This window comes from Salvelinus alpinus, chromosome 13, assembly GCF_045679555.1.
Source record: "Salvelinus alpinus chromosome 13, SLU_Salpinus.1, whole genome shotgun sequence".
Classification (NCBI taxonomy): Eukaryota; Metazoa; Chordata; class Actinopteri; order Salmoniformes; family Salmonidae; genus Salvelinus; species Salvelinus alpinus.
Window position 1 is genome coordinate 43,878,659 of NC_092098.1, and position 22,920 is coordinate 43,901,578.

A 22,920-nucleotide genomic window follows, 5' to 3' on the forward strand; every position below is an offset into this window, starting at 1 on the left:
TCCACATCTCCAGGCCAACCATGTTCAACCACTGATTGTTCAATAGATTGGAATCCGGAGGAAATCATATGTGTGTAAGAATGTTGTATAATGTGTTTACTTTACACCAGTGGAGGCTGCAGAGGAGAGGACGGCTCATAATAATGGATGGAACGGAGCAAATGGAACCAAAAACATGGAAGCCATGCGTTTGATGTAGTTGATACCATTCCACTTATTCCGCTCCAGCCATCACCATGATCCCGTCCTCCCCAATTAAGGTGCCACCAACCTCCAGTGCTTTTTGAATTTTATCAGACTTGCCAAACTAACATTCTCTCTGGGGAAAATAAAGTTATTCTATGTTACAGTGCTGACAGAGAACTGAAAACTGTTATTGAGTCTCCTTTTTTTACAACTAATTGACCAATGTCGGATCAATTATTTGAATTCCATTTCGTTCGTTTTTTTCTGAGATCAATGCGCACATTGTGCCATTTTTTCTAGAGATAAATCAGATCAAACCCGAACTGTGCGATGTAGTTAGGAGTTGTAGTTTCCAACAGGCCAATATTATACATAGTCTAGCGCAGAAAACATGGTCATTAACTACAATGAACATAATCCATTGCGCACCTACTTGTCCGGTATGTGTGTTTCTTTAACGCCTGCTACGTTATGTTAGTGTGGGGCAGACACTGAGAGAGACAGAAGAATGCATGATCAAGAGGTATCTCTACCTGAAAATAAATGATCTAAGTGATTGATAGTAGGCACTCAGCAATCATAAGTAAGTATGCCTTATTTACTTTGAAGAACTACTAAAATAGTGATTTTGTCAGACAGCAGCTCCATGATTAGATGAGATGCCTTGAAATTAAATAGTCATCAAATAAAACGAATGTAATATACACATATATTTTATTTTATTAAAGTAATGTGAATAAATGGTTAACTATTTTGCTCATTAAGGATAAACCATTTTTTAAGGACAGTTAGTGTAGGGGCAGTTAGTGTCTTTGTGCCAAGACAGGCTATACCATCTGTTGTCTATGATTAAACAAGTAAGCTAACATATCCAGGGAATGCATGATTTATATTTGATGTGCAAACCATCAAAATAGGATCCAGAATGATCAGATTTATTTCTGACTCTCCAGAGATGAATTTGCCGACATCTTTGTGCATAGGCCTATTGACCTAGGCCAGGGGCATTTAACTCTTGTCAAACTCATTCTACGGAGGGACGAGTGTCTGCATGTTAGGGCTCTATAAAGAACTCCTCTCACCTAGTTGTCTAGGTCTTAATTGAAAGGAAAAAACAAAAACCAGCAGACACTAGGCCTTCCATGGAATGAGTTCGAAGCCCCTGCCCTAAAAGGGCCGAAGGAGCCTGCTGGTTTTCTGTTTTACCTGGTCATTAAAACCATCTTTCTCCCGCAACTACATTTAAAAAAAAAAAATATATATATATATATATATATATATATATATATATATATATATATATATATATATATATATACATACAGTGGGGAGAACAAGTATTTGATACACTGCCGATTTTGCAGGTTTTCCTACTTACAAAGCATGTAGAGGTCTGTAATTTTTTATCATAGGTACACTTCAACTGTGAGAGACGGAATCTAAAACAAAAATCCAGAAAATCACATTGTATGATTTTTAAGTAATTAATTTGCATTTTATTGCATGACATAAGTATTTGATCACCTACCAACCAGTAAGAATTCCGTCTCTCACAGACCTGTTCGTTTTTTCTTTAAGAGCCCTCCTGTTCTCCACTCATGACCTGTATTAACTGCACCTGTTTGAACTCCAACCTCTCCAACCTCTCCACAATGGCCAAGACCAGAAAGCTGTGTAAGGACATCAGGGATAAAATTGTAGACCTGCACAAGGCTGGGATGGGCTACAGGACAATAGGCAAGCAGCTTGATGAGAAGGCAACAACTGTTGGTGCAATTATTAGAAAATGGAAGAAGTTCAAGATGACGGTCAATCACACTCGGTCTGGGGATCCATGCAAGATCTCACCTCGTGGGGCATCAATGATCATGAGGAAGGTGAGGGATCAGCCCAGAACTACACGGCAGGACCTGGTCAATGACCTGAAGAGAGCTGGGACCACAGTCTCAAAGAAAACCATTAGTAACACACTACGCCGTCATGGATTAAAATCCTGCAGCGCACGCAAGGTCCCCCTGCTCAAGCCAGCGCATGTCCAGGCCCGTCTGAAGTTTGCCAATGACCATCTGGATGATCCAGAGGAGGAATGGGAGAAGGTCATGTGGTCTGATGAGACAAAAATAGAGCTTTTTGGTCTAAACTCCACTCGCCATGTTTGGAGGAAGAAGAAAGATGAGTACAACCCCAATAACACCATCCCAACCGTGAAGCATGGAGGTGGAAACATCATTCCTTGGGGATGCTTTTCTGCAAAGGGGACAGGATGACTGCACCGTATTGAGGGGAGGAAGGATGGGGCCATGTATCGCGAGATCTTGGCCAACAACCTCCTTCCCTCAGTAAGAGCATTGAAGATGGGTCGTGGCTGGGTCTTCCAGCATGACAACGACCCGAAACACACAGCCAGGGCAACTAAGGAGTGGCTCCGTAAGAAGCATCTCAAGGTCCTGGAGTGGCCTAGCCAGTCTCCAGACCTGAACCCAATAGAAAATCTTTGGAGGGAGCTGAAAGTCCGTATTGCCCAGCGACAGCCCCGAAACCTGAAGGATCTGGAGAAGGTCTGTATGGAGGAGTGGGCCAAAATCCCTGCTGCAGTGTGTGCAAACCTGGTCAAGAACTACAGGAAACTTATGATCTCTGTAATTGCAAACAAAGGTTTCTGTACCAAATATTAAGTTCTGCTTTTCTGATGTATCAAATACTTTTATTGCATGACATAATGCAAATTAATTACTTAAAAATCATACAATGTGATTTTCTGGATTTTTAGATTCCGTCTCTCACAGTTGAAGTGTACATATCATAAAAATTACAGACCTCTACATGCTTTGTAAGTAGGAAAACCTGCAAAATCGGCAGTGTATCAAATACTTGTTCTCCCCACTGTATATCTGCAGGAATCTGCAAAAATTACCGACATAAGCAAAAGATGGGCAATGTCGTTGTAGGTCATTTATAGTCGCAGCTCTAGTTATTTTCAAGACACTAAAGACACTAAAGGCGAGCAGATCAACAACATCTGCATCATTCAGGACTGTTGCTTTGTGGGAAGGTGTTAAAGTTCACAGTTATCCATTGTTATGTAAATGACAGCTGAAAAGGTACCAGTGGCCATGCCTTGGCTCTAAGTTAGAGCAGGTCCGCGGGAGCCATTGCCCATTGAGACACGGGTGCTGGCCTGCGTAGATGGAAAAGTCACTCTTTTGGGAAAAACACTGGTGTAAATCCTCATTGGAAATGCTGCATAAAAGCTCCTACAATATTGACAATGTCTCACTCGCTGAGAGAAAGAAAGTAGGCATTCAGGCGACTGTGATTCCATCCCAAATGGCACCATATTCCCTTTATAGTGCCCTACTTTTGACCAGGGCTCTATAGGCCCAGTGTAATAGCACACTATCTGGTTAGATTTGATAATCCCACAAAATCAGCACTATGTCTGTGTGCTGATGTCTAAAGATAATACTGCCACCTCACACCGTCTATGATATGGGACTCTCTCCTAAGTAGGGTAGGGCTATATTACATTCTGAGAGGCCTTTAACTTTTCATATCAGTCTATGGAGTGTAACATCAAACATGATTCCTAATCTGATTCATGCTGTAATGGTCCACACCCTGCAACACTACACCAAAAGGACACTGCCAGTACCATGGCCCTATTATGCAAAAACTGTATTATCTGTGATAAAAGTAACATAATAATTGATCAACAATGGATATTGTTAGCCTAGTAATAATAATGCAATAGCTACATATGAATGTTAGGCAAAGTAACAGACAGTACGTGCAAAATCAGAAAGCTCTTTGTGCATACTAGCTTAGATCCATTTAGAGACCACTGTCAAAGCAAGGGCCAATAGGACTCTAGTCAAAAGTACTGCACAAGCCTATATAGGGAATATGGTGCCCTTTGGGACACAACCTCTGATTGACAATTCTGGGATACAGCGAACAGGGTTCTGGCAAAGTTAGTATTGAAACCAAAGTTGGAATTTAGAGAGTTAGATTAAAATCAAGAAAAATGCAGGTGCACTTTATTTCTTTTTTTAAAACAGGTTTTCAAAGGCTTTGGATGTGGTTTATGAAGAAACCCCGATTGTGCTGCTAACTAACAGCACAGAAGAGTTCCAGAAATAGGCCTAATAGGCTAAACAACTGTACATTTGATAGCCTAAATCTCACACAAATAGGCTGATTAATAGGCTAGTCTTTTAATTAAAGGGGCAGTCTACAGTTGAAACAAAGTGTCTCCCCTCCTGTTTTAGTAAAGTTAGTAGGGCTGACCCCAATTAATCGACTGGTCAATTGTTTGGTCGTTATGCTTTTGGTCGACCAAGATTTATTTATTTTGTGTTACTGCTCAACTAAAACACACACACACAGTACCAGTCAAAAGTTTTAGAACACCTATTCAAGGGTATTTCTTTAATTTTACTATTATATTTGTAGAATAATAGTTTAGACATCAAAACTATGAAATAACATATGGAATCATGCAGTAACTAAAAAAGAAACAAATCAACATATTTTAGATTCTTCAAAGTAGCCACCCTTTGCCTTGATGACAGCTTTGCACTCTCTTGGAACTCTGTCAACCAGCTTCACCTGGAATGCTTTTACAACAGCCTTGAAGGAGTTCCCACATATGCTGAGCACTTGTTGGCTGCTTTTCCTTCACTATGCGTTCCAACTCATCCCAAACCATCTCAATTGGGTTGAGATCGGATGATTGTGGAGGACAGGTCATCTGATGCAGCACTCCATCACTCTCCTTCTTGGTCAAATAGCCCTTACACAGCCTGGAGGTGTGCTGGGTCAATGTCCTGTTGAAACCAAATGATAGTCCCACTAAACACAAACCAATGGGATGGCATATCGCTGCAGAATGCTGTGGTAGCCATGCTAGTTAAGTTGTGCCTTGAATTCTAAATAAATCACAGTGTCACCAGCAAAGCACCCCCACACCTCCTACTCCATGCTTCATGGTGGGAACCACACATGCGGAGATCATCCATTCACCTACACTGCGTCTCACAAAGACAGGGCGGTTGAAACCAAAAAACTCAAATTTGGTCTCATCAGACCAAAGGAAAGATTTCCACCGGTCTAATGTCCATTCCTTGTGTTTCTTATTGGTGTCCTATAGTAGTGGATTCTTTGCAGCAATTTGACCATGAAGGCCTGATTCACGCTGTCTCTGAACAGTTGATGTTTGTATTTATTTGGGCTGCAATCTGAGGTGCAGTTAACTCGAATGAACTTCTCCTCTGCAGCAGAGGTAACTCTGGGTCTTCCTTTCCTGTGGCGGTCCTCATGAGAGCCAGTTCCATCATAGCGCTTGATGGTTTTTGCGACTGCACTTGAAGAAACTTTCCATATTGACTGACCTTCATGTCTTAAAGTAATGATGGACTGTCATTTCTCTTTGCTTATTTCAACTTTTTTTGACATAATATGGACTTGGTCTTTTACCAAATAGGGCTATCTTCTGTATATCACCAACACAACTGATTGGCTCAAAGAAATTCCACAAATTAACTTTTAACAAGGCACACCTGTTATTTTAAATGCATTCCAAGTGACTACCTCGTGAAGCTGGTTGAGCGAATGCCAAGAGTGTGCAAAGCTGTCATCAAGGCAAAGGATGGCTATTTGAAGAATCTCAAATATAAAATATATTTTGATTTGTTTAACACGTTTTTGGTTACTACATGATTCCATATGTGTTATTTCAGAGTTTTGATGTCTTTACTATTACTCTACCAAGTAGAAAATAGTTAAAGAATAAAGAAAAACCCTGGAATGAGTAAGTGTCCAAACCTTTGACTGGTAAACTCAGCGTGAAAGGTGAAAAATGTCATTCTCTGATCCAGTGGAAACGTCATAAAATAGGCCGACCTGATTACTTCTTATCAGTGCTTGACTTATATTCCGGTACTCATTTTGGGTGCTGGTACCGTTTCTATTTAGGTGCAAGAGCACCACAACACTTTTGAGCGAATATACTTTCAAAAGGAACAGGAGCTCAAGCAGTAGAACATTTGAGGTGCCGGTACTCAGCTCCGGTGAGCAGCTTCTTATCCCTTGCGCAAATAGCCTACAGCTGTGTCCGTCCTGAGTTCGGGAAACTGTGGGCCCAGAATATTGTATACAATGTTGCTAGCAAAGCAAGCTTTGGCTGGACCCAAGTTAATAGTTGATACAATGTTTCAAGTTGGTTGCAGACAGGCCATGTGTAGCCAATGTGATTTATAGGATTATTATTTTTTTTTATTATTATTATTTTTTTTAAATCAGGATGTTTTTATTTGTTGGCTTTATGTTGGCTATTTTTTACATAGTTGGCAATAGACGTAATTTTTTTAGGTTTGTATCATTTTCATTTAGATAGAATTTTGATTAACCACATGACAAAGATTGAGATATGAAGACGTTATTATAAATGAAACTGTTTCATGAAAATGTGCATATGAAAACCATAAGTGGAACGCAGATTGGTAGAAGATAAATTGGCATTCCGCATGAGAAGGTTGCCGACTCCTCATGTAGCCTATTACCGGCAACTTCAGGAGAGTACTAGCAGAATCTGAGAAAGTCAGCAGGAGCAGGAGGAGAATAGTTGGGTCTAGACCTCTTGCGCCCCCTTGAGGCATTTGTCTTATGTCATACCGTAAGCTTAAAGCATCAGACAAACTCAATGCATATAGTTGATTTTATTAAAAAACATGTCTATATATTGAGAAATACATGTTCAGACATTTTGACCGAACAATTGGTCAAAAGAACAGACAACTTTCTGTTGAACAAGACAGCCCTAAGTTATTAAAGGAAAATATATATTGGTGTTTGTTTGTCCATTGTTGACACAATCCCAAAATGTTTTCCTTGTCAGCAATCAAGTTTTCATGATATGTAACTTTAAAAATACAGAAATCCTCGCATGATGCAATTTGCATCATATGACACAAAACGAAGCATCATATTATGCAAAATGCAAAGTACGGGATGACTTCTGTATTTTGAATGTACATATCTTGAAAACTTGATTTCTGACAAGCAAAACATTTTGGGATTGTGTCAACGGACTAATGAAATTAATACCAAAAGATTGGATGGAGTTTTCCATTAAGGGATGGGCCTGGAGAAAAAAATATATATCTTTACCATGACTGCTGTTCTGAGAACTCCGGGCCACTTAAAATAGCCCGTATAGGAAGAACATGTCGACAAGCTGTCTTACTGACCACTGGCCTGCCTGCTGAGATACAACACACTCACTAGCCAAACTCATATTATTATTAATTAAAAAAAAAAAAAAAGGTAGCCAAACCATCACTTAAAACAGGGGGAGGACATTGGGAATAAAAAAGCAATAACTTTCCCTCATCTAACCTGGCAGTTACTTTTATAGATTGTGACTGACTGGGGAATACAGACATGTGATACTCTGGCAGACATTATGATTGATGATCCCTCACATGACACACACACTGTTTTGAAACTATGTGCAGAGGGACAGGGGAAGGAACTTGAGCATAGATTTCTCCTCTCTCAACCCATTTAACTACTATAGCTAAAGGCTTAATAGACAAACAGAAATTGAAAATATCAGTTCAGCATTTATGATCTACAGTGATCTGGCTGGGGAAGGAGCAGTGTGTTAAGTCCACACTTCAGGCTGTGCTGTGGTACAGGAAGGAACTTTGTTTGCAACAGGGGCAGGCAGGGGAGAAAACAAAGCCCCTGGGTGGGATCTCTCAGCAATGTACAGTATGCTGCTCTTGGGTCACTCATAACCAAGGAAATATGAGCGCTGTTTAGGTTTTCCTCAGAGGGTCAGCCAACCTGCTGCCCTGCCTGGTATTCTTAGGGAGGGACAGTGCATTGATGTGGCAGTGCTGTTCCAGGCCCAGTCCAACAGAGACGTATTAACATGAACTTTTCCTTACTTGTCTCAGATTGATATGACTATGGGTTTAGAAGAGCCGTCGATAAGTAAGCGGCACAGTGACATCTCATTCCCAGCATGTTTGCGCCCTCACAAACTGCTCCAGATGAGAAGTTTGCTCAGAACGGTAATTCACAAAATCTTAAGGCTCAATCACAGGTGTCAGTATCTGAGTAGTGTCACTGTCAGATAAGCAAATGAATTAAATTAGACACCAAAGTGTTGCTTCTTCAGACCTGTGCCTGAGTAAGTGTCACAGTAAACTCCTGTCTGTCAGTCCTGCATGTCTGATAAACGAAGCCTGTGTACCAAGGAAATGTACTGTCATGTGGGCCAGAAATGGAATAATAAGCCATGACCCAATTGAAGCCTAAGGGCAAAATGCACTATGCTCCATTTATCCATCTCAGACAAGGCATATTTCTGTCTGTAGAATGTGGTTGACACATAGGTGAGAGTACTTAGCATCGGGGGTCTCATGAGTGACACAAATAGAATCCAACTGACATTTTTCTTGACATTTAAATTATAGGCCTATAAATCACAAACATTAAATATTTTGGCATGACATGGATGACATCCCAAAAATGACATGGCAGTATTTAAGAATTTATAAAAAGTATTTCCCAATGCGCAGTAACAGAAGGTCAATGCCACCAATGCTTTGTACTTTCATGGTAATCAGAGAAAGTATAGCACAACTACAGTATTTACAGAGCCTTCACAGCGCAACATCAGTTTACCAGCCATCTAGATGTCAGAGGCCCATTGAAAAGTCACGTGCACCGTTGCACGTACATAACTAGTGTGCCTGCGACTGGGTACAGTAGCTTGCATGCACGTTGTACTTGGCACTAAGTGATGATAATAATCTTGAATTGTAGCTAGCTAGTTATGCATTCTTGTTGTTTGTGTTCACTGATATTAAACATAATTCCGATAATGTATTTCACTGTAAGTAAACGCGACAAAGATACCCTATCCAGCACAACACAAAATATTAACATCATTAGCTTCAAGTAATTTCCAACAAAACAGCGGAGGCATTGCATATTTTCTACAAAGACCCAGTTTTTCTCAAGCGATTTCACAATGTGATTGGAGTGGGTTAACTAACTTAATTAGCAGGTGGCAATAATTAAGGTCATCTTAAAGCTGTCGTTATCAGAATGGTAGGTGGTTAAAACACGTCGCATATTATGGATTGCAAAACTATCTTAATACCTAATACTCGGGACAACTTCTGCTCACCACTTGCACAAGAGAATGAGCTGCTCAACTAACGTTAACACGCCAGCTAGCTATAGCTTGCAGTTTAATGTAGATTGCATGCGCACAAACCTGAACGCGGGGTCCTCTTTGTTGCATCTTGGGGGCGGCGAAAATGAATTTCTTTTATTAAAAAGTTTCTGAAAAAGAGTTGGAGGCATTTTAGAAAGTCTCGCTTTCTTCCAAATCCAAGTGCAGCCCTAGTTCCTTCAAACGAACTCCATTTGTGGCAGAGTCATATGACAGGCATTAGTCACACGAACTGCTTGGAAACCCACTACAGTTTTCTGATTGGACGACGATCCACTGCTACTTCTCGAAAACACTTGATTGGATGATATTTTTGGCCAAACACCACGTGGTCAAAATAATCACTCTGTTTATGTTTTGGCTGAAAGTTCGAATACATGACACCAAATAGAAATGTACATTCAAAACCTAAAACATTATAAATAAATAATTGGTATACATCACAGTCCAATTCTATGCCTGAAATATACATCACATGTTTATTCAAATAATAAGCTCAAATACTGCAGAACTGTAATTTTATCAATTTATTATGTTAATTAAATTAAAATCATTGTACATTATGTATCTACATTATCTATTACAGCAACAGAATTTCATTTTTTTAATTTATTTTTTTAACCACAACAACCTGTCTGTCCATGGACTGTGAAAACCTTTAGGGATCAGAAGTGTCCTAAAAGAGAATGAATAAAATGGGCATTGTGAGATTAATGTTTAGAGAAAAGGGCATGTAAAATAAGGTTAAAATATGAGCTTCAGACAATGTGGTTTGTTTGCTTTCTCACCTGTATTGATGACAGCTTTTACAAGTTGTGGTAGCTTTACTTCCTGGAGGACTGGAAGTGGTACACTTTGCACAGATGGTTCAGCCCTTTAACTACTTGGTACTTTTATCTTTGAACTGCAGAGTGAATAAAGCACAATATTCAATAACAATGGAAAATGAACAAAAGTAACAGCAGATCAATCATACTCAAACATTACTATAAATCATAAAAACAAAACAGTAAAATGTTTAATGGATAGGGAAGCATGGATTTCTCCCGAGTAGGAAAAACTCGAGCCCGATTTACAGCTAATAACTAGAGCCAAGAGCTTTCCCTGGGGGCGTATTACCTACGGAAACTGTTCACTGTTTGAAAACCAAACGGAAGCAAACAGAGCATTTTACATAAACATATTAGTCATTTAGCAGACACTCTTATCCAGAGCGACTTAGTGAATAAATGTTCATACTTTTTCTGTACTGGTCCCACCATACCAACTTAGCCACACAGGAGCAAAGCGAGAGTTTCTATTCAAGGAGTTCCCTACCCATTTTGTTCAGTTTGCTTCCATTTAAGAAATGTTTTGCCACAGAATTAGCTAAATGAATACACCCCAGGTCCGGTCACATTGGTCAGGAAAAACTCCTGGCCCTACCCATGGAAATACTTGAGGATGCAATGAAAGGTCTCTTCAGAGGAGAGGCATGGGTAATGACTAGGGCTGCAAAGGGTCAGAAGCTTAAATTCATCAAAAAAAGTTAGCTTATAACAAGTGAACCTTTTTAGTGGGATACACAATGCAATTCTACGTCTTGTAGCATATTTTTGTTAAACTATCCCCAATTCAATGGAATTGCAACCCTCTGCATTCACATTGCACTCTTCCATCACATGTACAGCTGATTCTCAAGATCTTGCACAATAATGAGATGCTATTGAGCTCACACTACTAGACTGTCTGAGCCAAGGACTACATGCTTTCTGGTAAGTTTTGATTCAAATACTAGGTGGGGTGAATATATTTTATATGACATACATGATTTTTTGTTAACTAGTAAATAGTAGCCTACAGCAAAGTGTGTTCAAATCATTTCTAACTTGTTAACAATTTCTGCTAGTTAGTTTTTGCTACCATGTGGGTTTTAGCTTGCTTGAGCCTGCTAACTGAGGAGTGTTAATTCACCTGTTTCCATACATGTTTCATTTTAAAACATTTCTTACAAAGGAGTTGTTTAATCTAACTGCTTAACTATTTTTCTGTACATGGAATTGTATTTGTTTTTCTTTTACACATTTCTTCTAATCTTTACAGGAAAATACCACGGGCACTATCTGATATGTGAAGACATTTCACTGCAGCTAATGTAGAAGGAAAAGCTGTGTACATTTGCAAATACTGTGCCAAATCATATGTGAAGAATGCAACAAAGATGCAGAATCATCTAGCCAAGTGCATAAAGTTCCCTCAGCTCTCACAACAAGCAACCTCTGACAAAAGTCCCTCTTCTATTTGAGGTGAAAATGATGAATCAGACACCTTATCGATAGCAACAGCTCATGGTCCTCCTGGAATGAGAAGTTTTTTTGACTCAATGGAGGAACAGAGTAAGAGAAATGCTGATGAATGTCTTGCTCGAGCTGTGTATGCAACTGGTTCACCTCTGATGCTCACAGGCAATGTGTATTGGAAGAGATTTCTGAATGTTCTTTGCCCAGAATACACCCCTTCAACCAGACATGCTTTATCTACTCATTTGCTGGATGCAGAGTTCAATAGAGTTCAAGTGAAGGTCAAGCAAATCATAGAGAAAGCAGACTGTATTGCAATCATCTCTGATGGGTGGTCGAATGTTAGTGGGCAAGGAATAATTAACTACATCTCCACCCCTCAACCAGTATTCTATAAGAGCACAGACACAAGGGACAACAGACACACCGGTCTCTACATTGCAGATGAGCTGAAGGCAGTCATCAATGACCTTGGACCACAGATGGTATTTGCACTGGTGACAGACAATGCTGCGAACATGAAGGATGCTTGGTCTAAAGTGGAGGAGTCCTCCCCTCACATCACACCCATTGGCTGTGCTGCTCATGCATTGAATCTGCTCCTCAATTACATCATGGCACTGGAAACAATGGATACACTCTACAAGAGAGCCAAGGAAATGGTTAGGTATGTGAAGGGTCATCAAGTTATAGCAGCAATCTACCTCATCAACAAAGTGAGAAGAATAAGAGCACCACATTGAAGCTGCCCAGCAACACCCGTTGGGGTGGTGTTGTCATCATGTTTGACAGTCTCCTAGAGGGGAAAGAGTCTCTCCAAGAAATGGCCATATCACAGTCTGCCGATATGGACAGCCCCATCAAGAGGATCCTCCTGGATTATGTATTTTGGGAGAGAGTGGTAAGCAGCCTGAAACCTATAGCAGTAGCCATTGCATGGATTGAGGGAGACAATCCCATCCTGTCTGATGTTCAGACTCTGCTTGCAGATGTAAGAGAAGAAATCCGTACTGCCCTGTCCACTTCACTGTTGCTCCAAGCAGAGGAAACTGCAGTTCTGAAATACATCACAAAGCGTGAAGACTTCTGCCTGAAGCCCATACACGCCACAGCGTACATGTTGGACCCCAAGTATGCTGGCAAGAGCATCCTGTCTGGTGAAGCGCATCAACAAGGCCTATGGTGTCATCACTACCGTGTCTTGCACCTTGGCCTGGATGAGGGCAAGGTTCTTGGCAGTCTGGCAAAGTACATATCCAAGCAAGGGCTTTGGGATGGAGATGCAATATGGCAGTCGTGCCAACATATCTCATCAGCCACCTGGTGGATCTCAGGCTCTCTACACGGTTGCCTCCATCATCCTCCAAATCCCACCAACATCAGCCGCCTCAGAGCGCAACTGGTCCTTGTTTGGGAACACACACACACACCAAAGCACGCAACAGGCTGACCAATACAAGGGTTGAAAAATTGGTGGCGACCCAGGCAAATTTGAGCCTTTTTGAGACTGACAACGAGCCATCCGCAACAAGGTTGGAAAGTGACAGCGAAGATGAGGTCTCAAAGTCTGATGTTCAAGAGGTGGACATTGAGGTCCAGCGAGAAGACATGGAAGCCTGAGAGGAAGACAACCAAAGCTTTAGTTTCTAGACTCATTTTACAGATGTGTTGAACACGTTTTTGGGAGATGCGATGGATCATTGGGATCATTCAATATTCCCTTTTGTTGTTCAGTGAAATCATCCCATGTGAAGAGTCAACTCATTTAATTAAAGTTCAATTCATAACTAAATCGTTTAATTTTCTATTGGAAGGATTTAATCATTTGCAATTATGTCTACTTTTGATAAGGTCTCCATATGATATGGTAAATATATCCAATGCAAAAAACATCTACATTTAAATGGTATTAATATTAATTTGCATATATTTCCATTATTTCCCATGGAAAATTTCCACCTCTGAATATACCCCAAAATGAAATTTCTGCAAGACATTTTTGTCCTAGGAACCAACCATTTTACTAACATCTGCAGGACTTCATCCTATGTAGAAATTGTGCTTACCAAACATTACCCTCATCTTCAAATGTATCTGTCGAACGCCCACCAACATTGGCGAATACACTCTGGTGACGAAAAATACCAGGACATGGTCAGTCAAACAACATACTATGAGAGCAAATTCATGATACATGGCATCTGCAATCATTCAAAGACTGCCAATTCAGAGAGGATGCTTACCCTCACGGAGGAGTACCTCTGCCTCAACTTTTGAAAGAAGGTGTCTCTTTCTTTCTTGTCTGCAAAGTCAAAGAACTTGGCTTGCTCTGGTGAGTGATGTGTGGGTCTTTTCAGGACTTGAGGGACTACTTCAGGGGCAGCAGTTTCTCTGTTGTCTACGGTGTCTCTGATCCTCTCACTGACCGTGTGGTCACTGACAGGCTCCACATTGTTCACTACCATCTTCTCAGTGGTAACAGAGTCACTAAATTTTACTCTCTTCCTGCATTTGATCTTCCTGGGTCTAATCGTCACTGGCTGTGAGAGGAGGACTTCATTACTAACTGACATTCTTACACTTGCAGATGAGCCACAGTTTCTCTTTACATGCCACTTGTAGCTCTGATAGAATCTGAGAAATATAAGACAGGCGAGTGTTTTCATACCCTTTGTGTTTTCTTGGGGACTGAGGGCACAGTTACTCCTCCAGCTAGGGGTGTGCTTTCAACGGACACATAGGCATTGAACAGCTTGTCTACAAATACATGGAAAATAAATAATCAGTTCTATATGCGTTCTCCCGCTTTTGTTAGGTATTTTTTCAAAAAACAAATTACTATTAGTTATTTAAAAATAATTATAAAATATATTAGAAGCAAATACCTGAATATGTACTTCTAATGGGTAGCGCTAAACGGCTGTGAACAAATAAAGGTTCTTTGTTAGAATATAAATTACTATTCATTCTATGAAAAAGTAAATTTCACATCTTATACAAAGAGTCGAGCCATTCAATCAAATTGACCTTTTTTCCTGATCTTTTCCATCATTCATTTGGGAACTGTCTGCAAAGGGAAAAAAATACATTTTGCGCAGATAAGGAAGCATGGAATACTAAACCTCTCCAAGGTTGACAAGGTTTCAGGGTCCTTAAAATTAAAAAGAATAATAATTAAAATTACAAAAACTTGGGTTATGTTCCAAATGGCACCATTTTCCCAAGATAGGTCTCTGGTCAAAAGTGGTGCACTGGGTGCGCAGGTCAAAACAGTAGTCTATAAAGTCAATAGGGTGCCCTTTGGGGTAACATCCTGTATGTCCAGTATTGTGCTGTATCTCTTACCAATGATGGAGGACAGGTTAGGAGGCTGCTGCATGTGGATGTCCTCAGCATCGCTGACATCTAGGAGAGTGGAGTTCTTTACATTCAGGTCCAACATCTCCTCACTGGGGAAGGCCACTATCTCTTCTAAACCGCAAAAAAAGATGGGATTGAAAAATCCCTGTCACTCAACTTCTTAGGGCATGGGCCGTCAGCCAGGTCTTTTTACAGTGCCTGCTGAGTCCTAGACCAACACACACACACACACCATAGACTTTCTCTCTGCGGAACTGCTCAGGTGAGGGCAGACTGCTGGAGCTAGTATCGCTGGAGATGTCAGCAGAGTCCGTCTCATCACAATCCAACAGGAGGGAGGAAACACCCACTTGTGAAACTGCAAATAGAAAAAATATTACGTTCAATAGTAAACTTTGACCCATTTGCAATTACCAATCCACAACATGAAGGACCAAAGTGAGCATGGGTTTATCCATTAACTGACAAAAAAAAACATGTTCCTAACTCAACTTGAACCGTCTTCTGTGCTATAATGTATTGTGCTCTCCTGAAAAGAGAAAATGGAGAGTGATAAGTTAGTCAAGTGAATCGGAGGTGATGCAAACTGGTTTAATGACTTTTCACTCACAGTTCCATTTGATTCCAGCATTCTGTTCATCCAGGGACCAGTTGACGATACAGATCTGTTGAGGCACACATAATGGTATGTACTAGGAATGAGCAGTCACATTAATGCTAGCTTCAAATCTTACCTGTCTGCATCCCAAATGGCACCCCATGGCACTGGTCAAACATAGATCTCTAAATGGGGAATAGGGTACCATTTGGGACTCAACCCTTATCTGATTGTTATAAATTGTTTAACAGATGAAGCAGCTCACCCGTGATCAGTGCATGTTGACTCATTTATGGGTGACAGAGCATGGCCTTTTCGCCGTGCGCAGAGGGGTTTAGGGAAGAGTCCCTTCAGTTCTGAAATTTAAACAAAAGACTTGATCAGATTGCCTGGCATCCAGACCAATTTGCTTCTGCCAGGCAAGTGATCAGCAACCATAGTAGTCAAACCTAATGATTGGCTATGAACAAGTCTTAACTTCCTCTGCAAGGTTAAACCTCTGCTTGGGAATGAGTATACTACTGGGCTTGTTTAACTTTTTTGTCCACCAGTTGTGCTGCATGTAAATCCGTGTGTAGCTGGTTGTCAAAAACTGTTTTTGTAATACTTTGTAGATGGCTACATCTTATCTGTGTATGAAGATACCACTTGAAGAAATCTGGGGAGAGATGGCCTTCAGGACAGGTATAATCATAGTAGCTCATACTGTCATTGAAAGGCATCCCATTTCTTACTGCCTCTTGTGAAACCTGACTTCAGAGGCGTATCGCCACTCTGCCTTCTGGAGCTGCTGCTGAGCATTCCTTCTCGTCTTGTGATGGTGTCGTCACTCCGACATTTTGGACGAACCATTCGGGCAAAAACACGATTATTCTTTGGAGAGAAAAGTTACAGTTGAATCAAAACACGTACGAGGCTCATTGATGCATTTACATCCATTTAATATGAAGGCAAGGTGAGAATGAACTTTCAACTTGAACGTGTTTGGGTATCCCGATAATGACGCCTGCTAAGTTAGCTACAGTAGTTAGCTAACGGTAGCCAACGTTTGTTAAATTTTTGGCCAGGCAGGTGTTTCACTTGTTAGATTAGAGTATAAAGCCAGCAAACCAACGAATCAGAAAGATAGTTTGAACAAACAATTATTAATTTAATTATTAAAACGTTGTCATTGGCCATAGCTAGTTTTATTTTTTTAAATTCACAAACCTCCGTAGACCTCTGGATCATCAGCAACTGCTTCTTCTGGGGTATTACGGCAGTCCGCAAACAAGTATTATCGGTGCATGGCGCCACCTACTGTATTGGCTGTGTATCAGCCTACTATTCTGTAGTATGAATTCATTACACTTTGTGAAAAAATTGCACCCATTAAAAACTCACCACTATTCCACTAGTTTGGTCCTATCTGTTCCTACTCCAGGCCAGCAGCCTTGGAGGACGGGACACTATCATTCAAAACATCTTGTAACTCTTCTGCAGTAAAATCTCATACACCCAAATCAAAAAAAAAATATTGGTCAAATGCACATATTTAGCAAATGTTATTGCGGATCTCCACCATTCACAACAATACACACAAATCTAAAAGTAAAAGATTGGATTCAAGAAATATATAAAAATTTGATTGAGCAATGTCTGAGTGGCATTGACTAAAATGCAGTGGAATAGTATATACATATGAGATGACTAAAGTAGTATGTAAACATTATTAAAGTGGCCAGTGATTCCAAGTCTATGTATATAGGGCAGCAGCCTCTAAGGTACAGGGTTGCGTAACTGGGTGGAAGCCCGCTAGTCATGGCTTTTTAACAGTCTGATGGCAATGAGATAGAAGCTGTTTTTCAGTCTCTCGGTCTCAGCTTTGATGCACCTGTACTGACTTCGCCTTCTGGATGATAGCGGGGTGAACAAGCCATAGCTCGGGTGGTTGTTGTCCTTGATGATCTTTTTGGCCTTCCTGTGACAATCGGGTGCTGTAGGTGTCCTGGAGGGCAGGTAGTTTGCACCCGGTGATGTGTTGGGCAGAGCTCACCACCCTCTGGAGAGCCCTGCGGTTGCAGGTGGTGATATAGCCCGACAGGATGCTCTCAATTGTGCATCTGTAAAAGTTTGTGAGGATTTTAGGGGCCAAGGCAACTTTATTCAGCCACCTGAGGTTGAAGAGGCGCTGTTGCGCCTTCTTCACCACACTGTCTGTGTGGTTGGACCATTTCAGATCGTCAGTGATGTCTATGCAGAGGAACTTGAAGCTATCCACTTTCTCTACTGCAGTCCCGTCGATGTGGATAGGGGCGTGCTCCCTCTGTTGTTCCCTGAAGTCCACGATCCGCTCCTTTGTTTTGTTGATATTGAGTGAGAGATTATTTTCCTGGCACCACTCTCTCGTCATTGTTGGTAATCAGGCCTACTACTGTTGTGTCGTCTGCAAACTTGATGATTGAGTTGGAGGCGTGCGTGGCCACGCAGTCATGGGTGAACAGGGAGTACAGGGGGGGTCTGCATTCAGCATTCTTACATAGATATTCCTCTTGTCCAGATTGGATAGGGCAGTGCGCAAAGCGATGGCGATTGCATCGTCTGTGGCTCTATTGCGGCGGTAAGCAAATTGAAGTGGGTCTAGAGTGTCAGGTAAGGTAGAGCTGATATGATCCTTAACTAGCCTCTCAAAGCACTTCATGATGACAGAAGTGAGTGCTACAGGGCAATAGTCATTAGTTCAGTTACCTTTGCTTTCTTGGGAACAGGAACAAAGGTGGACATCTTGAAGCAAGTGGGGACAGCAGACTGGGATAGGGAGAGATTTATTATGCCCGTAAACACTCCAGCCAGCTGGTTTGTGCATGCTCTGAGGACGCGGCTAGTGATGCCGTCTGGGCCGGCAGCCTAGCGAGGGTTAACATGCTTAAATGTCTTACGTCGGTCATGGAGAAGGAGAGCCCAGTCCTTGGTAGTGGGCCGCGTCAGTGACACTGTATTATCCTCAAAGTGGGCAAAGAAGGTGTTTAGCTTGTCCGGAAGCAAGACGTCAGTGTGCGCGACGTGGCTGGTTTTCCCTTTGTAATCCGTGATTGTCTGTAGACCCTGCCACATATGTCTTGTGTCTGAGCTGTTGAATTGCGACTCCACTGTCTCTGTGCTGATGTTTTAACTATTTGGTTGCCTTACTGAGGGAATAACTACACTGTTTGTATTTGGCCACATTCCCAGTCACCTTGCCGTGGTTAAATGTGGTGGTTCGCACTTTCAGTTTTCCACGAATACTGCCATCTATCCACGGTTTCTGGTTTGAGTAGGTTTTAAAAGTCACAGTGAGTACAACCTCTCCAATACACTTCCTGATGAACTCAGTCACCGTATTCGTGTATTCGTAAATGTTATTCAAAGAGGCTACCCGGAACATATCCCAGTCCGCGTGATCAAAACAGTCTAAACAATCACCCAAGTAGTTCTCTGCAGCTGCCACCACAACATCTATCCTCTGTGATTTAAGTTCCATTGCTGAGGTACAATTGACATCCATGGCCATGAATGCCAACAAAAAAGAAACTTACTGAAGCATGTGTTATTCCTATCACTCTCTATCGGCCTCGGCCTCCTCACAGGGATCCTCTTAGGATCCCTCACCCTCACCCTGGACCCATCTTCCTCTAATACTCTCTTTACTGCCTCAGCATAGCACATCTTCTGCCATACTCTGATCCTGGCAACCTCAACCTGCCTTTCACCAGACCCCTCTAATCTCCAGCACCATGGGTACCACTACAGTTAATACACAACCTTTTCCACCGATACTACACATTCCTTTGTCTCATGTCCTCCTGCACACTTCTTACATCCATGAATCTCCCTCCTACACACTACTGCTACATAAGCCATACGCTTGACACCTAAAACACGTCAGTGGACTTTATCTGGTGAAGACTCTGCATCAAAGCTCAGTAGTACACACGGTGTCTTCTCTGTTTCACCACCTCTCCACAGGTTTGAGTCACACCAAACGGCGTGCGTCACAAACACTGGGAATCTTCAACTTCAGTTGACCCTCTTCAACACTTAATGCCACTCCAGTTATCACTCCTTTCAACGGCGCTCTGCTCTGGAGAGGAAAGCATGTCACACTTATTTTCTCCAGTCGCGTGGTGCGGAGGTGCACGCTCCCTCTGGAGGGCATAAACGCTTAAAAAATCTACACGATTCCACTTTAAGTCACTTTCAACAACCTAACAATCCCCAACCTCTTTTCCACCCATCGTGACACCACATACGGATCAGCCAGAAGGCAAATCAAATCAAATCAAATCAAATTTTATTAGTCACATACACATGGTTAGCAGATGTTAATGCGAGTGTAGCGAAATGCTTGTGCTTCTAGTTCCGACAATGCAGTAATAACCAACAAGTAATCTAACCTAACAATTCCACAACTACTACCTTATACACACACAAGTGTAAAGGGATAAAGAATATGTACATAAAGATATATGAATGAGTGGTGGTACAGAACGGCATAGGCAAGATGCAGTAGATGGTATAGAGTACGGTATATACATATGAGATGAGTACTGTAGGGTATGTAAACATAAAGTGGCATAGTTTAAAGTGGCTAGTGGTACATGTATTACATAAAGATGGCAAGATGCAGTAGATGATATAGAGTACAGTATATACATATGAGATGGGTAATGTAGGGTATGTAAACATTATATTAAGTGGCATTGTTTAAAGTGGCTAGTGGTACATTTTTACATAATTTCCATCAATTCCCATTTTTAAAGTGGCTGGAGTTGAGTCAGTATGTTGGCAGCGGCCGCTAAATGTTAGTGGTGGCTGTTTAACAGTCTGATGGCCTTGAGATAGAAGCTGTTTTTCAGTCTCTCGGTCCCTGCTTTGATGCACCTGTACTGACCTCGCCTTCTGGATGATAGCGGGGTGAACAGGCAGTGGCTTGGGTGGTTGTTGTCCTTGATGATCTTTATGGCCTTCCTGTGACATCGGGTGGTGTAGGTGTCCTGGAGGGCAGGTAGTTTGCCCCCGGTGATGAGTTCTGCAGACCTCACTACCCTCTGGAGAGCCTTACGGTTGTGGGCGGAGCAGTTGCCGTACCAGGCGGTGATACAGCCCGACAGGATGCTCTCGATTGTGCATCTGTAGAAGTTTGTGAGTGCTTTTGGTGACAAGCCGAATTTCTTCAGCCTCCTGAGGTTGAAGAGGCGCTGCTGCGCCTTCTTCACGACGCTGTCTGTGTGGGTGGACCAATTCAGTTTGTCCGTGATGTGTACACCGAGGAACTTAAAACTTTCCACCTTCTCCACTACTGACCCGTCGATGTGGATAGGGGGGTGCTCCCTCTGCTGTTTCCTGAAGTCCACAATCATCTCCTTTGTTTTGTTGACGTTGAGTGTGAGGTTATTTTCCTGACACCACACTCCGAGGGCCCTCACCTCCTCCCTGTAGGCCGTCTCGTCGTTGTTGGTAATCAAGCCTACCACTGTAGTGTCATCCGCAAACTTGATGATTGAGTTGGAGGCGTGCATGGCCACGCAGTCGTGGGTGAACAGGGAGTACAGGAGAGGGCTCAGAACGCACCCTTGTGGGGCCCCAGTGTTGAGGATCAGCGGGGTGGAGATGTTGTTACCTACCCTCACCACCTGGGGGCGGCCCGTCAGGAAGTCCAGGACCCAGTTGCACAGGGCGGGGTCGAGACCCAGGGTCTCGAGCTTGGTGACGAACAATCCATTCTCTCCAAAAATCTTTCTCCCACTGGGCCAAAATCATCTTCATCACCATCGGGAGGAGGCTCAAACTCTACGGTTTTCACAGCACCTGCCACCTTAGTTAATTCATCCTCACTCTCGTCATGTTCAATTTCGTTCTGCAGCACTCCATATTTTCTGTTAATATGTTCCTGTTTTTTTTGTTTTTTTCACTGCCCGCTTTCTTATCGAACTCTATGGGATCCTCTGACTCCACCTCCAAGTCCAACAACAATTCGGGTGTAGGCCTGCCCGTCATCTTGGCACCCCAAAAAACTTTTCCAGAGATTCAGCTGGAAAAAAATGTGTGGAGATGTTCCCCTAATTATGTTGGCGCTCCCTGCTGGCCATAAACGTGAAATACAAAAATAGAGTACGGTAACCCTGTAGCTGGTTTGAGACATGACCACTCACCTTAAACAGTGTCATTAGTCAAAGAAGGAAAAACACTGAATATTAAAATATCCAACATGTACAGTTTGATTCCTGTCCTATCTACCCATCATTTAGATTTACCGTAAAACATATTATTCATATATTTTTAAACATACTACAGGATTCTTTGTGATCTGATCATCAGTTGGAATGTTGCTATGTAATCTTCATTGATGCCTAACCAGTCCCGTGGTTTCACTTGCAATTCCTTTTTATTCCTTTCATTCCACAAATTAATTTACAAAAGTGCTGTACAAGCATGCCTGTTCTTCCAGATCCAATGTACTCCCCAAATAGGCCTACGCCAATCACATCTTATCTGTGAAGTGGATTCATGTGATCGTCTGAACAGCGTGTATTTATGCAGAAACTTGAGGGATATGAGTGTGACACATTTTTCCAGTTTGATGTTCAGTGACAGGTGTAGGCTTATTTGTCCAGGCAGAAATGACTGAAAGTAGCCTCAACATGGTGAGACCTGGAAAAACTTGCCCCGAAACGAGTGAGATGGAGGAGGACATTTGTCTATGGCCTATGCTCCTTTTATTGGAGCCAAGGGCTTAAATCAGATAAGTCAAGTATTATTTTCTTTCTTGTTGTTGTTGGTATTTTACCCCCCTTTTTCTCCCCAATTTCGATCTTGTCTCATCGCTGCAACTCCCCAATGGTCTCTGGAGAGGCGTAGGTGGAGTCATGTGATCTCCGAAACATGACCCGCCTAACCGCGCTCCTTAATACCCGCCAGCTTAACCCGGAAGCCAGCCACACCAATGTGTCGGAGGTAACCGTTCATTGGCGAACGGGGAGTGTCGCTAGAGCACAATGTGCCAAGTAGAGCCCAACCGCTACTCGGGATGCCCGGAAATATTGTTTTGACCAAATAAAATGAGCTGAATTTTGCAAATGTATTATATTAATTTGCGTCTGTCTTGTCTGGAAAAAGTGTAATAAATGCTATGGTTTGAGCCCTGGTCGTCTATGGGCGTATTCCTCTGCCCAGGCGTTGCTGAAGCCTGCCAGGTCTTACAACGCCTGGATAGGTATTTTACGTATCAG

The 22,920-nt window shown here is 42.0% G+C and overlaps 2 protein-coding genes across 2 annotated transcripts in view; both read right to left on the reverse strand.

Moving 5' to 3' along the window:
• Positions 1–10,315, reverse strand: part of LOC139537747 (folliculin-interacting protein 1-like) — a 45,930-nt gene extending 35,615 nt beyond the window's left edge. Inside the window, exons 1-2 of the mRNA XM_071339468.1 lie at positions 10,225–10,315; positions 9,479–10,112 (exon numbers count right to left, since the gene is read on the reverse strand). Coding sequence (XP_071195569.1) covers positions 9,479–9,567 — 89 coding nt within the window. The 5' untranslated portion in view covers positions 9,568–10,112; positions 10,225–10,315. The remainder of the gene's footprint in view (positions 1–9,478; positions 10,113–10,224) is intronic.
• A 3,694-nt stretch (positions 10,316–14,009) lies between these two features.
• Positions 14,010–17,000, reverse strand: LOC139537746 (uncharacterized). The gene is made up of 10 exons (XM_071339467.1): positions 16,883–17,000; positions 16,408–16,546; positions 15,939–16,029; positions 15,686–15,740; positions 15,568–15,604; positions 15,308–15,433; positions 15,061–15,186; positions 14,743–14,782; positions 14,601–14,635; positions 14,010–14,472 (listed from the first exon to the last, which is right to left on the reverse strand). The coding sequence occupies exons 1-10, from the start codon at positions 16,901–16,903 to the stop codon at positions 14,378–14,380; spliced, it is 765 nt and encodes a 254-aa protein (XP_071195568.1). The 5' UTR covers positions 16,904–17,000; the 3' UTR covers positions 14,010–14,377.
• Positions 17,001–22,920: the final 5,920 nt, after the last annotated feature.